Genomic DNA, 18754 nt, shown 5'->3' on the forward strand with positions numbered 1-18754 from the left:
AGAGCAAAAAATACATGTTCTCCCCCAAAGAATGTGCATTAATTGGGATTAGGAGACAGTGAAAGAAGAGGCAGCATCACACCTGTAAGCCAAAGTATGTCAATTTGTACTGCTGTACCATTTCACTAAATTGAAAGATAAAATAGTGAAGGGAATGATTCGGTATCTTGCTTGTACAACACAAGAGGAAGGCATCATCCTGTGCCAACACTCTGGTAATTCAGAAAATGGTAACCTTTGCTGTAGTCTAAGAAAAAAACCTAAGCAATCCACACTCATTCACTCACACAATTTCATCTGCAATTTTTCAACATTAATGGACATAAAACATTCTGGCAGTTTGGTATCGGTATCAGAGACAGACATGCTTTTCAATCCTCATTACTTCAATTATTCTGCTTTTTATATAAACTTTAGCCAAAAGACAATCAACCCATGTAAGAAGTTTCTTTTAACAGTAAGATATTTATTTTTCTTACTTTACCACAATATTTCCCAAAGTCTTTGCCTTCAGTGGTTTCTTATTTTCATCCAGAATCATGACTGCAAAAAAAATAATATAGGAAGGAAAGTTTAGTAGTGCATTTTCAGGTGGAGGAAAGTGTCTTTCTTTATGGATATCAACTTACATCTCACTTCAGAATGGCAATGCACCAAGCAACAAAAGGAGTTAAGTAATTTGGGAGTGCCAAACTGGATAATCTCATGACTTTATTAACATTCAGCCTTAAGTACAAAAAGTCTTAAATAATACTCATGCTTTGAAGGCAGAAATAGCACAAAGTCCCAAAAGGGAAAAACACAGAACTAAAAAGTAAAAGAAACCTTCATACTGCATGAAGCCTTTTCCCTGGATGACACTGGTCCACCACCTTCAGTGAAAGCATCATATCCTGATACTGAGATTTCTGAGGAAATCATCTGAAATAGCCTCTTTTGTGCAGTTATCTGGGAAATTAAGCTACTAAAACCATCCATTCCATCTCAAGGTGTGGGCATAAGAAAGGAATGACAGGTACCAGCTTGGCCTATGAAAATGAAATTACCTAAGGTGAAGCAATTGAACCATAGAAAAACAGGGAGGGAAGATTTTGACAGACTGGGCTGATAAGGATTACATGCTTTTTTGAAGCCTGCCCAAGCAAAGAAAGCAATGTTCAGCTGAATCTGAATAATAATCTGAATTACAAATAATCTTACATTCTGTATTACAAAGTTCCAGAGGAAAGGGGGAAAAGTGGATGACAGACTTCTGACTAAAACTCTGCTAAGACTCATACGAGTAATATCATATCCTATCTCTTCAAAGAATGTCAACATCTGTAAATTACTACTTCAGGCTGAAGCTACTCCTTCAAAGATGATGGTAATTTTAAAGTAATCAAAGAGCCTGCTGAAAGCAATGGCTCAGCACACAGACACAAGCAGGTACACAAGGCCAGTTTTACAAACACCTGTCTGTGTAGCTGTCAATGTTTTCTCTCCTACTTTTATGATACTAAAGTAAAATCTAATCAGTTTACTGTAACTGTTTCATCAAGGTACCAATCCCAGTAATCAGTCTTCTCCTTGCAAGCAGCGTATTTCAATGTAGGAAAATTTGGGGAAGTGAGATGATATGCTGCTCACTCCTGAATTACTGAAGAACTGATTCATTTCTTCAAAATGTGGGACCTGCTTCAGTCTGAAAATGCACTGAAATTATCTGCAAAGGTTCAAGTAGATCAAGGGGAAAGCCCAGTATAATCTCTGATTTAAGGCAACAGACCTAGAAATTAATATAGTATCCTGACTCACTTTTAAATGCAATTTGTGCCACTGCACTTTGATATCATAACTCATATTCCCTTTGTTCTTAAAAATCAACAACAAATTTGTCTCTTTTTAGCAATATGTAATAGGAAATAATTTGTATGTGTTTAAAAAAAAAAGTAGATCTTGCAACTTTTTATTTATATTGCAGCATGTCTTTACTAACCATTAAGAGTTGCATGTATAAACTAAAACCACAGTATCGATCTTCTAACTGACATAAGGATCTCCTCTAATAAATACAGTAACAGAAGGAAAACAACATCAAACAGAAGTGGATGACGGCAAGACAGTGGCCAATATAGAGTAATTTAAAAAAATCACTAGTTTATGAATAGCTGCATTACAGGATATATTTGGTCAAAGACTGGAAGAGGTAAAGTTACTCCATAAATCTTTAGTGAATTTCAGTGCTCATTTTTTGTTTCCTTTATAAGGTATGCTATTTCCCTCATTCTCTTTGAAGAAGTTCTTTACTTACACTAGTCCTAATGTTCCAAAATATTCATCAGAAATTTTTATACTCCTGCTACTCATATTTCTTCCTAGTCCTGACTATCATCTGATAACATGTGTGATGCAATTACATCCATTCTTTCCTACTTATTAGAACTCTAAAGAAACTTCATGGCATTGTTTTAATGTTGTTTTTAAGCTATTGCTCATCTTCATGTCATAACTGTAAATGCCAAAACCAAGAGCTGCTAAAAATGTTCAGTGCTTGGTTTTTTTTAATGCTCACTACCACTTACAAGTATTTAAAGAAAATAACAGCTTAGATCTTTCTGAGCAATGATGTGAGAACTTTTTCTGAAAACCACTTGATCTTTAATGTAATTATTTTTCAGACTTCAAGTAATTCTTGAAAACTGTGTTAAAATCAGGGTTCCCAGGTTTCAAAATACTTTTGCACTCTTCATTCTGTGGCTGCACCCCTACATGCATCTTCCACACAATGAGTGTTGTCATGTTGTCAATGAGCTTTTCATGTTGGTCCATAGCCTACTGTTTCTCCTGACTGGAAATAAAAATGCTCCACAGGTACTGATAGTTTGCTTAACATCTCTCTCAAATTGTATAAAAGTGTAGAAGTGCATGCAGAAGTGTAGACAAGTAATGTGTCAAAGTATGTGCTAGCATTTTCATATAATAAAGGCAGAAGCAGTTGATCAATTTTCTTGAAGATAACTGAATTTTTTTATTCACAGTCACATTCCACAACACACAAAAAGCAGGAAGGAGGAAAATAAGTTAATAAGACTGTAATTTTATTTTGCTACAAGGCACGACAATTAAGGAGCACTTACTCAGAAATATAAGCAATGTCCTAGTAACATTTTTAGCATAGTCTTACCATTATATCCTGGCACTGGTTTTCCTGCCTGTCCGAGTGGAGGTGTTGTAGAGTTTCCCAAACCAATGCAGGAAGCAGTAATTGCAGAACCAGATTCTATTAAGAGAACACACATATTGTCAGTTAAGGTTGGTTTTAGTTCCATTCAGTATTTATTAGTTCTAAGTTTTTTGATGCTCAGCACATCAAAGTAAAAAAAATAAAATTCCTAGACAATGGAAGATTTAGAATTCACAGAATCATGGAATATGCTGAGTTGGAAGGGACCCACAGGTATCATCCAAGTCCAACTCCTGGCCCTGCACAGGACACCCCAAGAATCACACCATGTGACTGAGAGCATTGTTCAAACACTTCTTGAACTCTGTCAGGCTTGGTGCTGTGACTGCTACCCTGTGGAACCTGTTCCAGCACCCAACCACCCTCTGGGTGAAGAACCTTCTCTTCATCCCCAGCCTAAACCTCCCTTGGCTCAGCTTCATGCCATTCCTTTGAATCCTGTCACTGGTCATGAGAGAGAAGAGATTGGTACCTGCTCCTCCACTTCCCCCTGTGAGGAAGTTGAAGACCACAATGAGGTCTCACGTCAGTCTCCTCCAGGCTGAACAGACCAAGTGACCTCAGCTGCTCCTCATATGGCTTCCCCTTCACCATCTTTGTAGCCCATTTTTGGGACACTTTCAAAAGAAAGATAGCTTTATCTTTCTTCTATTGTGGCATCCAAAACTGCCCCCAGCACTCAAGGTGAGGCTGCCCGAGTGCAGAGCAGAGCGGGACAATCCCCTCCCTTGCCCGGCTGGCGATGCTGTGCCTGATGCCCCCCAGGACCCTTCCTGGCTGCCAGGGCACTGCTGGCTCATGTTCAACTTGCCATAGACCAGGACTCCCAGGTCCCTTTCCATGGGGCTCCTCTCCAGCCTCTTATTCCACAGTCTGTACATCCAGGATTGCCTCATTCCAGGTGCAGAATCCAGCACTTGTCTTTGTTTAACTTTCTTGTCTCATTTTTACTTACTCTGACAATCTCTCTATATTCATTCCAAGTGGCCTGATCCTGCTTCAATCTCCTGTGTACTTCCTGGTCACACTTGAGTAATGACAGGAGTTCTTTATTCATCCACACAGGTCTCTTCCCCCTTTGCCTGATTTCTTGCTCATCAGGATGCATCATTCTTGAGCCTGAAGGAAGTGATGCTTGAATATCAATCAGCTCTCTTGGAACCCTCTTCATTGCAGGATCTTTTCCCACAGGATTCTTCCAAGAAGATCCTTAGAGGCTAAAGTTAGCTCTCCTGAAGTCCACGATTACTGTCTTGCTGCCCTGTTTCCTCCTTGCTCACTATTGAATTCCACAATGGTCACTGCAGCGAAGGCTGCCCTCAACCTTTATATCTTCAACAACGCATTCCCTGTTTGTTTGTGTAAGGCTGAGGAGCACACCACTCCTCATGGGATCCTCCACTAGTTGTGTCAGAAAGTTGTCATCAATGCTTTCCAGTAATGCTGACACCTTCCTAATTATCCCCACAGTTAGGCAGCTAGAAATCCTTTCCTCCTCACCTTCCTCTCTTTCTTAAGATATTTAATTTCACATAACACTTTTATGCTACCAGAGCTGTTATTATAGAAGAATAAAAACTATCAAGTCACATAACAGAGAGTTTAAGACCGAAAAAAGCCCAGTTGCTCTACACTCCTCCCCTTTAAGGAAACAATCTGCAGAAATTACTTTGAAATGCTGCTGTATCTGAGCCACAGAAAACAAAGTGTAGGTGGTTTTAGATACTAGCAGGAACACAGGATGAGACTTTACTTTAAAAACAGAGCTTTATCATTCTGAAGATGACCCAAGTCTCAGGTCATTCAGCCTGGAATTCATAGTCCATTCCACCCTCAACTGCCAACCAACAAAGCAGGTTTGTCTCCAGCTCTATATGTATATCTGATCAGTATGTTTAAACCTATTTTCAGTATGCTTGCATTAGGAAATTAAGAGTAATTTTTGCTGTGAATTTTTTCAACCTCCATAGCATTCATCTGCCACTTCAGAGATTATGTGACTATTCAAGTGCTTAAAGAAGCAAGAACAAGAACAAAAACAATCTTACAGACTCTTGTAGTGTTTTTACAGTACGTGTTAGTAAGTAGCTGCAAGTCTAGCACTAGCAGCACAGCTAAGCTAGGGCCTAAATACAGCTGTGGGACACAGAATTAAAAATTATCAACTCTCCATGCTAATAAAGACCAGCTAAAAAGTTTGCTTTGCTGTTTCCCAATCTTTCTCTGTTCCTTCTTCTACGTAATGCAAATTCCCTGCACAGTCATGGGGGAATCTTTTCTTCTAACACACAGAACACGCAAGCTACAGTTACAGTGGTGACACAATATCAAAATGATCTACCATACCCCATCCGTGGTCACCCTCAGAAGCTGCAGAAAAACGCAATGTATTCAACAGTTTTGGAGCTTCATTTTCTGTACAGTATTTATACTGAAGAATTTTCCTGTTACTTGGAACAGAAAGAACAGTGAATTGGGAATGACAGTAGAATAGACAGTTTCTTTTTTGACTGTGTTAAGAGAGGAAGCGGTAGCACGGTATACATGTTGCTTTACATATTGCACAGCGAGAACTACAAAACATATTGCAACAGATCAGGCAAGAACAATATTCTTCTGTCACCAAAACATAGGGATTAGGTTTGCTACTGAGAGACAGGGAACAGCACCACTGTTAGCCTGATGTACTAGTAACATAGGTGTGGACTGGGAATTGACAAACATTTCTCATCAAGAGTCTAAATCCAAAGACCCTAAGGGGAGAGGAAGAATTTTTGAAAATTAGTTTGGGTTCGCTTGACTCTACTGCTAACAGAAACTTGAAAAGAAACTTCATCTTACTAACTTGGCTGTATTTGTACCTGCTTTTTGGACAAGAGTGACTAAGCCTGAATGAAATTCCATTTATTCTGAAGAATCACAAGTTCTGAAACTTTGTGAAAAGGTCTTTCCAATTGTTGCTCTTTCTTCTATTGTCTTTTCAATTATCAATGGATATATCATTTTCATATTTACTAAGTGCTGTTCTCTCTAAGCCCTACATTCAGTTCCCATAGGCCAGTAAGACTTTATATATATATGAAAAAAATAGGGGATTTTTGGTACTTGGATCAGATATTAATTCAGAGAGTGAATCCCAAAAGCATCTGATCTTTGTGTTAGGTTAAGCATTCCTGAATGCTAAAGATTCCCTTACAATGTAGGATCACAAAGGAGTACTGTCAAAGGACAACATGAAGCTTTGTGCTGCACATTTCTTGGGAAATCAACATGTATCTTCCAAACAGGATGCTGAATTGAAATATCAATTTCCAAAACCTACTAGGAAATAACAGCCTCTTTCTAGGACAGCATTTTTTATCACTGAGAAAATAGTCTGAGTTGAAAGGGGAATTCAATTCAAAATCCTCCTGAAAAGAAATCATCACTGTTCAGAAGAACACAGGATTTTAAGTACAAAAGAGATATTTTCCTTAACAATTATGTGTAATACAAGTACTGTGTGGCCCTTGATTATAGATTTCCAATAAATAAAGTTGCTTATGAACCTTTGGTTTCAATTAAGGCTGGTTTCTTTACAATTCAAGTCAGGATCTAGGTGCAGGTTACAAGATTCAGGTATGAAAAGCTGAAACAGTAACAGTCTGAAGAAGGATAACACTTGTCAAGTGTTCATTGTATTCCACCTATCCCTGAAATCAGGTTTCTGCATAGAGGAACAGACACCCCTTACCTGACACTCGTTTGTTTATAGTTGCAGATTCTCTGAAATTAATGCACAGCACCTAGACGGATTTCCAATGCTGAAGACTTTAGGAACTTCCATATTTTTAATAAGGAACAGAACAGTAGGTCTGTCTTACAGTCTCTTTTGCAAACATTTGGGCATTAACTGTCCACTCACTATGCTACCAAGTTAGCTCACCCTCCAGCTGTGGAAGGCTTTTCAGGGACAACCAGATCATAAAACCAATTTCCTTTCTGCATAACACCTTACAATGTGACAATGAAACAGCTATTTAAAAGAGCAGTGTTCTATACTGGAAAAACAATGTTTCACAACTAGTCTGGTAAATGTATTCAACATCTGCTCTGAGTTATAATGAAAATATGGTGTACCTCTGAGAATAATGAAAAGCACTTCACTGAGACAGAGAAGACAGAGTTACTGAGAGATGGCCCTAAAATCAAGGCTGTTCAACTGTCCCAAGTCCCTCCTTATGCTTCTTCCTTTCAGGGTAAGGGCTAAAGTAAAGAAATAGTCCTCAATAATCACAGATGTGACCTTCTTTGTTTTGTCCCACTCTACCAGTAAGCGAGTGATAATATTAAAAAGCTATTTCAGTATTATTGAAATATCCAGTATAAACTGGACAGCTAGTGAGTAATCTGATACATGCACTTTTCTGCATTTGCACCTTGGAAAACAATTCTTATGCCAGAGAAAGTGCTGCTGATGCAGACGGGAAAAGTGCACTCTCCTATGAGTAGCTACAGGGGTCTGTAAGTGTATGTCTGACTTTATTCATCAGAAGGCTTCCACCTACCCATGTGCCTGACTTGCAGAAGCTGTGCTTTGCCAAATTATGCAAAGCAACAGCTAGTAACTTGAGCTCAAAACTGTCTTGCTCATTCACAGTCAAGTTTGAAATAACTCAGGACTTTTAAGATGAAAATCTACCACTTACTTACTCTCTGCCACTTACATTCCTGATACATTATAATTTCTATACTGTGTCTCATGTTCCTCAACATAATAGACTGCCATGCTGCTGAAATATTGGCTATTTTGGTAGGAAATACTTAGGCAAAACACACTGCATTTTGACATTAATATTTGAGCTTTGGCTGTGCTAAATGGGTAATGTAAAGCTGCCTGCTTTGAATTTCTTAGGATGCAATGGAGAAACACCAAAAGCATACAAAAGGAGAAGGAAAGAAGAAAAATGAGCAACTGTCATACAATAACATATTAATGAATGCAATAAATATAATACACAAAATTCTCACTGTGGCTGTGCTGTTTTGAGCCATTTTTCCAGCAAGGCTGTCACTTTTGTTGTGGGGAATTAAAGGAATTACTACAGCAGAAAACTGCACTGATAAAATGGAAAGGAGCATCTGTGAAGGAGGAAATCTTAGGCAGAAACTCATTGTAAATCCATGCACATTGCAAGAGTGTACTTCTGAAGAGACTCCTTCCATATGCTCCCTCCACACGGTGTTCATTTTAATTATGCGAGAAAGGGTGAATGAAGAACCCAATAAAGTTACAGCAAAATGCTTTCTAGTATGGCCACAACTACTGGGCATCCTGGAACAGAAAACCACAGTACCAGATGAATTACAGGACTCAAAGTCTGCATCACAGTATACCATACGGCTTCCTTAAAACAAAACCAAACCTAACACATCACTGAAATAGTATGCACTGGCAGTGTCCTGAAGATTCAGGGGTCAGATCATCAAGTATTCATACAGACCTCATTTCCTTCATCCTTCAGCAAGCTTCTAAGTCTCTAAATGAGTAGCAGTAAGTAGCCTCACTCACAGCTTGGATTTTGCACTGTTAACCCTGACAAACTGTGTTTAGATAGTCATACTGCCGGTTGGCAGCCCAAGCACCAGTTCGGTCTTATGCTTACTGACGTTGGAAGAAAATTTCAGATAGTTGCTTTAGCCTCTGTACAGTACAGCTCAGCCATGCCTTCAGCAAGGCCTCAGAAGTATCCATTGCCTAATTTTGCCAAGCTGCTTTCTTCACTGCTTCCGTGGAAGAGATCTACGCCAGGATGGTGCATGACACGTTATATTATCAATGTGTAAAAAGACCAAGCACACATAGCTAATGCTGGGTATTTAAGTACAAACAATCTGATGCTAATTATCCATCAACACTGAAACAAGGAGATGACACCTGGCCACTATTATCCCAGGGCACTAAAGGGCACAGATAAGGACAGTTTGGATGCTGTCCTAATACGATGTCCCAATACAATGTGAAGTGTGATGCTGCCACAAAAATCCACAGCACTGCTGCACATACATTGTTAGTATATATTGCTATGCCATGATTTTTACCACATTCTAAGAGTAAAGACTAGTGAAAATTCCTTTCAGAGCTATGATAATTATATTCTGAATGTCCCCATCCATTTTTTTTAAAGTGACTAGGGAAACTCGAAATACAATTAATTAAACACACTCTTCAGTACAGATACAGCTGTACAATATGACCTGTACGCTGCACAAAAATTTGCCTTTTTTTCTGGTTAGGACTATTTGCTGTTCAGTATTTGTACTTGAAGCTCTCCTCATTCTCTACATTCTTTATTGTACAATAGCAGCAAGAGTGCTCAATAAACAACAGGGCCATACAGCACACAGCACAGAAAGAGGTTACTGAAAAACAGTACAGACAACAGTAAAACAGACAATGATGTGACAGCCATATTCATTTTCATTACCCATTATATAAAGAAGGATGATTTTGTAATTAACATGCACAACTGGACACTGTACAGTTGACTTGAGCTAATTTATTGTGTATCAGTGAAGATAACTGTAAAAATAAATGTGGTCTCATTATCCTTCCACACCTTGGCTGTATATTCCCATCTTCCTTTTTCCCCACATTTACGCAAGGAGTTGACTGGCCTAAGAGCAGGGGTACAAAGGCAGTGCCAGAGATGAAGGCTGCTCCACTCCCTCTTTCACGGGGGATTTGCCCTTATAGAAGCTTAGATCATTCACAGATCACACACCCACTTAGTCTCCACCATCTCCGAGCTATTTATTCCAGTATGTTTCATTTAAAACAGGAATAGCACCCCAAGTGTTTCCTCCTGCCCAATCAATTTGTCCATTTAGTCTAATTCATGGCTTAGGGTATCACTTTGCATTTTAAATGCCAAATACAACACAGGTACACATTTGAGTGTTTTCATAAGGCAGGCCATTTATCTCAAACAGAGCTTTAGTGACAAACAGCATTCTGAAAGCTCATCTATGTAGTTACTCTATTGGTTTAACTTTGTATTAACCTGCAATGGTATCAAAGAATGACTCCCACCTCAGCTGGGACACCATTTTTAAAGTTTAAAAGGAAATACTGCATTATATTCAGTGTTGCATGAATTAAAGCATATGCATATTTAAATAACTGGGCAAGCTTTCCCATATTCTTACGCACATACAGCACCGAGAAGGACAGCTTCAAGCTTGCTTGCACAATCTAGGAATTGTGATGTTACTATTAACCTGACTGAGGAGCCATACTAATATGTGTCCACCAACAGCTATATACAGCTATCCAGAAGGAGGATGTTTCCCTCATTTCTTGCAAATGTACGGACGTGAGGTAAAAAAAGATAACAAAATAAGCTAAAGGTATTTGAAAACATGAAGTCCATTTCTCAAAACAGAAATCCATTTTGTTTATAAAGTAATGTATTTTCTGGAAGTGCCTGAATTTTCATGCTTATTCTTAGAACTGAAGGTCGGAAGAGAAACCAGGAATTCTTTCAGTATTTTCTAAATGCTTTAAAGCACATGTAGTCATAATGCATCTATTATCATGAATACATACTACACTTGTGAAGGCCAAATACTTCTCATATAACAGTTCTATTCAATTCACTTATTTGAAAACAAAATCAACTCCCAAATCCATTAAAATTCATCCAAGGCTCACTTTCACAAGTATCCAACCACAGAATGTACTTACAAACTGTGGGGTTTGGTATTACATATATACAATTATATATAGATATTTGAAGATTTCAAAGCACATTCAAATGAAATCTCCAGAATAAATGTACAAAATGTAACTGCAAGGAAGGTCCAACTAGTTTAGTTAAAGGTTTGTGGACCATGACAAATATTAAAACAAAAGCAGAAGATAATTGGTTATCACTAACTGGCAAGCCAGTAATAAAGCACCAGAATTTCATGCATTCGTTTTGTAAGTACACCACAGTCCATTGCCTCCAAATGGTCTATTATAATGTACATCTTATAAGTTGCCTATAGCAAAACAGCCAAGATTAGAGAATAGAAAGCTTTTTGGTTATATTTGGAAGATGTCAGATGACATGTTTAAAGATGCATTAAGTCAGGCAATGTATAGAATTTTATTTTCAGACAAAGTAAAATTCAAATTATTTTCATCCTACTGTGACATCACAACTGATACATGATGAAATACTAAAAGATAAACGGAGAATATAAAAAGTAATTATACATCTCAGTGCTAATTGTTTACTGTTTAATTGCTTTGAGGAATCTTAATACATTGTATGCACAGTAATATTGCCAACATGGAAAAGACAGGTAGAATTACTGCTGTGCAATTCAAGTATCTTTATCAGGGTCTAGTATCTTAGAAGCAGTCGCTTTCTACCCTCACCGAGCAGCCCTCAATTCTGCAAAGGTTCTTCCCTTCCATGCACTAGATCCATGAAGATTACTGTTAGCTTTACTGTTCTAAAATCATCTTCTTTACATTAATGAGGACTTAATTCTTTGAGCAACAGAAAAAAGCGGTTGCCATGTGACAAGAAAGACATCAACAACCTGTAACATCTTCACGCTCATACAAACTGGAGGTGCTGTCACAGCTCATCTCCTTCAGAGAGATGAGACTGCACTATTCTATTTTAACATAACCATTCCTAAATGTGTCCCCCTCATCTTCATTTGCCTATTCAGTGCACACTAAATACTGCTCATGGCTCAACTCCATAAGTTAAGACTGCTTTACAGTTCTTTTATTTTCAATCATATAAACCATACCGATGAGATGTTAAGGAGGAAAACATTTATGCTTCATCCATATTAATGTATGTCCCTGACTGCATGTGGAAGGACAATCAGAAAATTTTAATAAGCACTGAGAAAATGAAGTCAAATGGGAACAGAAAAGCTTAATACACACTTTCTATCAGTACTAAATTAGAAAATATCAGCACAAATCAGGCAGACTAGCAGTGGCACAGCTGATAATGAATTTAACAACACGGAGAAGGAGCTGACCAGTGGGGAAAAAACAGTATAGCCATGAGGAAGAGAGAACCTTCACAGAAATGTGAAGTACAGAGATGCATGCTTTTTTTTTTCTAGAAGGACCTAATCCATTTACTGACTTAACCATGCTCAAATTGCAATAATTTCCATAAATTAATATAAAAATACATCTTTTTTTTTTTTTTCAAGCCCCAACACTCCTGGACCAGCATCAAGGGCCAGGACAACTGAAAATGCATAGGACAACTGAAAGCCATGTGAAACGCACATCTGAAACAACCCTCAAACGAAAAAAATTTCTGGAGAAAACAGACTTTATGAAATGTGGAAGACAGTGAACAGCACTGAATGCCGCAATAAACCTGTGAAACTGTAATGATTCATTCAAACCAAAAATGCCCCAGAGAGTATGTATATAACCCAGACATACCTTCTTTCATGTCCAAGAATGTCCTAAGATGACATTGAAGGAATGATGAGCTACTGTTACTAATGATACACAGTCCACATGTGATTACTAAACAGCAAACAACAGCTGAAACAATCGATAATTTTCATACCCTTGAAGGACAGAATGCAAGCCTCCACGTGGAGACATGACAAATTTCATGCATGCCTGTTAAAAATTCAGTTATCCAGTAAATAATGCTCAGGGGACTCAGTAAATCAGGGCTGTAGAGCAGCAGAAGTTTCTGCTGAGTAATTCCCACTTCTGTAGAACTGTTTGCAGGTTATCAGCTTTCACTAAAAAAATATGATCCTAGTCTTGACAGGATGTACATGTCTTTAAAAAACATGAACTGCATCTACACTGAGGTACCTGATAACCTAAAGAAATCGCCTGGACTTTGGAAGAAATTTGTTTCATCTCTTTCATTTCAGCTCCAGATTCCTGGTCCCTGTAACTCCAGAACTGAATTTCAAGCACTCTGGAAAAAAAGTCAAGAATTGACTCTTTGTTGCAAATTAAACAGCCATGCTTTCTTTAGTTTACCTTTCCTGCTGCCCTTGGGTCTGAAAATTTCATGATATTAAACGAAATCACTGGATCTGCAGTTTTGAATGGGACAAAGAGGAAGCTGACTGAAGAACAAAACATGGAATCCAACTGATAAAAGGGAGATGGAGGTTTAGCCTGACAAGGTAATCCACCTGAAGAACAGTCCTTCAGTGTAAACCTGGAAAGATTAGCTAACAGAAACCAGTTGCAAAATCCATCTTTCCAGATACTCATATGAAGGAGATTCTGCACAATGTTGCCAAAGCAACACAATGGAAACTGAAGTCTGGGGAGCACGTCATGCTGCTTGGAGATCACATTAATAAACTCTTCCCAATACATGATTGTCCCAGAGTAGTCCATTGAAACATATTCCGCTGAGTATAATTACCCATGATTTATACTTTTTACACTGAATTCAATGATATGGTTGTTATTGTTTATATAGTCCTCATGAAAGATCTGTATAACCATTATTAAACCACTAGGTTTAACTACTTAATAACAGTATGTCCTAATAAAAATATTACCAATATATTGTTTGCATGTTTTTTGAGGTAAGGGACAGATAAAGAACAATTTTAAAAGTGGTAAAGTACATTAGTAATTATATTACAGAACTTGAGATTTCCTACCAGAAAATTTTATCACACTGTCTCAGAATATCCAATACAATGTACACATATTATAACCTTCTTTTCCAGCAGCCATAATCTGTCAAGCACTATTTGATTTTCCTCCTAAAGCCTGCTGCAGACACCCATTCCTTACTGGATAATGCAGCCTATTTCCATGAAAAGAGAAAACGTACACAATCATTTCACAGTTTGCCTGCTGGTGAGCTGATACTCAGGAAATAGTAAATTACTCCAATTTGAACCCACTACACTTGTACACTCTGTAACTTTGATTTCCATAGGACGCAACAAAAAAAAGTTCTATGGAAACATGTCTCAACTGAGATTTTATGCAAGTCAAATTTTACCACTGAATTTTCAGCTTCAGTTCTGTTTCATCTGAATTTTCCTGTATGTACTCAGACTGTCTCAAAATGTTTTTATTTAAAAATATCAAGAGAAAAAAACTCTTTATATCCTATACTTTTTAAAAAGAAATGGAAATCTGACTTACCGTTTTTTCAAAATGTCAAAAGTGATGTGGCAGAGTTTCATTTTTTAGCTAGCATGAAAGAAGCTGAAGATGTTTAACAAATTTTCAGAGCCTTCTGCTTTCCCCAGCTCATCACAAGCCCCTGGTTGTTTCTCTTTTTTTTTTTCTAGAACTCAAAGCTAGCTCCAAAAATCAAGGTAAGCCAAAATCACATTCCTTTGTGTATTGAGGCCCCTCCCTCATAATGAGGGATGTGACACAGCAGGTACAAACCAAGCACTGTTTAGGCTACTTCAAATAGGCTCCTTGTAATTTAATTACCTGGAATACTGAAACAGAGCAACTATATCATTGCCTTAAAACACAACTACACAGAGAGAGACAAAACAGGGTCCAAAATGTGCATTCCTGTTCCCAATCAGAAAAAAAAAGTTCCAAAACATACATAAATAAGATCAGAAAAATTATCTCTCAGGAAAAAAAAAGAAAATCTGTTTCTGAAACTGAATGTAAGGCTTCCTGGATAGCTTGTGGCAAGATACTTGTCCTTTTCTATTTAATGTCTGTAAGACTGGAATAAATGTACTAACTTCACAGGGGTGTTAAAAGTATTAACTGCTTGTGTTTGCACAACTACTTTGAAGATGAAAAATTGCTATTTAAGTGCTAAGTGTCAATTTGTATAAATAAGCAAAAACTAAACACCTGCACAAACCCGAACAGAATTCTCCTCTCTCCAGGTACAGCTGAACACAGAATCAGAAAATAAGGTTCTTTCATCCACTGTTGTATCTCCAAAGAAAAGAGCAAGTACATTCAAGTCCTTACTGCCTCAAATCCTCCTTGCCACCCATTGATCCTGTGACTTATATTTCACAGTTTTTAAGATGTGCTTACTATACTTGTAACACAAACATTAACATTTAAAATCAGTGTTATTGATGAAGCTGTACTGACACAAATCAGTTTTAAGCAATAAGCTTTTCCAGGTGTAGCTGCTGTGAAGTCCCCTAATGAAAACTTTCTTCTGTTTCAAAGTACTGTTTCAACTCACAGTGATTTCAAATACTCCATAAATCTTTCAAGAACAAATGAAGGAAATCCACGTTTCTTTGTCCATACTAATTTATTTCTAGTTAAATATATGGCAAAAGAGCCAAGAACTTTGAAGACATCTTACTAAACCTGAAGAAGTGGTTAACATTCCTGTTACAATACTTTTGTCAGCCTTCTGTTTCCCTTAACTCATACAGCTGCTTTCACCTGCAGCCATGGCTTCCAGGACCTAGGAGTCCTGGTGGACGACGAGCTGACCATGAGCCCGCAGTGCCCTTGTGGCCAGGAGGACCAGTGGCACCCTGGGGAAGAATGTGACCAGCAGGTTGAGGCAGGTGATCCTCCCCCTCTGCTCAGCCCTAGTGAGGCCACATCCGGAGTATTGCATTCAATTCTCCACAGTTCAAGAAAGACAAGGAACTGCTGGAAAGGTCCAAGTACCAAGTCCTACCAGGAAACCTGCTCCAGCAGGGGTTCCTCTCTCCATGGGTCCCTGCCAGGAGCCTGATCCAGCATGGGCCTCCCAAAGGGTCAAAATTTCCTCTTAGGCATCCACTTGCTATAGCATGGGTCTCCTTCATTGGCTACACATGGATCTCTGCATCCCCATGGACCTTCACGGGCTGCAGGGGGCAGCTGCTTCACCAGGGCCTTCACCACGGGCTGTAAAAGAATCTCAACTCTGGCACCCGCCTTGACCAGCAGCACATCCACCTTTGGAGCTTCCAGGGATTGGCTAAGCCAGACATGAAGGAAGCTTCTAGCAGTTTCTCACAGAAGGCACCCCTGTAGGCCTTCTTGGCCATGCAAACCCACTACACCCACCTGGACATGCCTTGGCAAGGGGGTTGGGCTAGATGATCTCTAGAGGTCCCTTCCAAACCTAATTATTCTGTGATTCCTCTCCACAGGAGAGAATCCTGTGAACTGCCAGGGAGAGGGAAATTTTTTATTCGCAGAGAGGCTGAGAGAGCTAAGACCATTCAGTCTGGAGAAGGCTCAGAGGAAAAGTTATTAATGTGTGTAAATACTGGATGGGAGGCATCCAGTATTTACACACATTGAAGAAGTGCTAGCCAGACTTCTCAGTGGTGTTCACTGACAGAACAACAGGCACAAACTAAGACCAGGATATTCCATCTGAGCCCAAAAACTAAGCCTTTATTGTTAGGGCAGTCAAACACTGGCACAGGCTGGCCAGAGAATCCCTATCCATGGAGATACTCAAAACTGGACAGGATCCTGGGCAACACTCTCTCTGACCCTGCTTGAGAAGGGGGACTGAACTAAATGAGCTCAGGAGGTCCTCATCAACATAATGACTCTGTGATTCTTACTTCCTTGTCCCTTGAAATTGTTCTTTGATAGGAACTGACTTAGTAAATTTTTCCTTTAAGACTAAAGGCCTCGCTTTCATTCAACAGCTCACATTTTCACAGAAATAGCCTGGGTCTTCATTCTAATCAAATTATTAAATACTCTCAAACAATGTATTTGAAATGGCCTTAGTTCATTAAGTCACGGTACAATTTAATTTAAGAGCTCATCATGAATATACAAATCAAGAAACACACTGTACTCTGAGCTGAGCACTTGGTCTTCTTTGAAAAATCTCTCAGAATCTTACCTCTACACAGTGTAAGCTCCATTACATCCATATGCTTGTTTAAGATCTCTCATTAATTCTTATATACTTGATATATGTCTGAAAGAACACTGTAACATGAAACTTTTGCACTAAACATATGCAAAATCAATGGCAATTTTATATATATTTGTATATCTGTACAGACACAGAGATAAAAAAACATGCAAAAAGAACCATGCATCACATACAGTAACATTGCATTGAAAGTTCAGCAATTCATCAAAGACATTATTTGATCTTTTAACCTTTTTCAGTTAATTGCTCATTCTCCATCATTCAGGCCTATTTTTGCCTACAGACATTTGGATCATAGAGAACTGTTGGAGTCCCTTCCCCCCTGCCATGGAGTCCTGGGACAGGGGCCCTGGGGGACAGACACGGGGTTTCCCTGCCCCTGGTCAACCTTGTTCCCCATTGGTTGTTTTGTGTTCCCCTGCGTGGGCAAGGACCCTCGGGTCCCGTGATTGCCACAGTTCCTCGGCAGAGCCCCGGCCATGCGGCTGGAGAAATAAACATCTCTGAAAATATCTACCAAGAATCGGTCCATAGATATTTCTTTTCCACAGGCCTCGTTGTCTGATACATTGTGTCGCAGTATCCACACTGTAACAAATGGTAGAGAATTGCAAGCAGAACGATCCCCAATCCCTAAGGACAGCGACTGATTTGTGAGTAAACTCTGGATTTCTCGTTTTCGTTTTGCTGTTCCATCTCTAAACTATGAAGGAACCGTGGAAAGACTCTTGGCTCTCAGAGCCACATATGGACATTTATCTTAAACTTGAAAAGATTCTTGAACAACAATTTGTAAATTTTAGCTTAATTCAAGCTCAAAAGGAACTGAAACATTTCCTTTCATGGTTGTTTAAGAAGTTTTTCTATGTTTCTTGGGATTTGATTCTTACCAAAGACTTTTGGAAGACCGTTTGGACACAGTTAATTTCTGAGTCAAAAAAATGCCAATGGAAGAATGTTTTCATGAATATTATTTAATTACCGAGACTGTTGAGCAATGTTTGCTGTGTCCTTGCGAAGTTAAAACTGCTTCAGGGACCGTGCGACCACGGCCACGTGGACCAAGCTCTCTGCGAGCAGCAGCGAGGCAGTTCCCGTGCGCGGGAGGAGCGACGCGAGCTGCAGTGTCAGCAGCGGAGTGAGGTGCGTCAGGAGCCCGCCCGGCCCCGCACAGCGCATGGTGCAGCGAGCCCTGTGAGAGGAGCGGCGTGTGGGCAGCGATGGCAGTGGAGCGGAGCCACGCCCAGCCGAAAAGTGCGCTGGAGCAGGGCATGGGGGGTCGTCACTCGGGGGCCCAGCTGAGACGTGGGCACGGCGCCAGGCAGCGGCAGCACAGCTGAGAGCAGAGGTGGCGGCACACGGGGAGCTGAGCGGCGCGGCCCTGAATGCGACCCCGGGAAGAGTGCGCAGGTACGAGCGGCCCCGGCAGCACTGACAACCCTGGCAATTCCAACACAGGAGCGAGCAAAAGTGAAAGAGAAAACAAAAACGTAGCGAGACAGAAAACAGCAACCACTTGGAAAAAGGAAAAAAGCATCATAGCCAAGGTTTTAGGAATAGTAAAATGGTATAATGTTAAACCAAATTATGGATTTATAACAAGATGTGACAACCAGGAAGACATATTCGTGCATAGAACTGCTATTAAAAAGAATAACCCTGAAAAATGCATCCC

General features: G+C 39.4%; 1 protein-coding gene across 1 annotated transcript in view; it reads right to left on the minus strand.

The window, feature by feature from the left end:
• Positions 1–18754, minus strand: part of ACSS3 (acyl-CoA synthetase short-chain family member 3) — a gene marked incomplete at its 5' end in the record, with an annotated part of 74183 nt that overhangs the window by 13065 nt on the left and 42364 nt on the right. The window contains 2 exons of the mRNA XM_008641131.2: positions 480–543; positions 3167–3262. Of these exons, the coding sequence (XP_008639353.2) occupies positions 480–543; positions 3167–3262 (160 nt within the window). The remainder of the gene's footprint in view (positions 1–479; positions 544–3166; positions 3263–18754) is intronic.

This window comes from Corvus brachyrhynchos, unplaced genomic scaffold (genome assembly GCF_000691975.1).
Source record: "Corvus brachyrhynchos isolate BGI_N302 unplaced genomic scaffold, ASM69197v1 scaffold9, whole genome shotgun sequence".
In the NCBI taxonomy this organism is placed as follows: Eukaryota; Metazoa; Chordata; class Aves; order Passeriformes; family Corvidae; genus Corvus; species Corvus brachyrhynchos.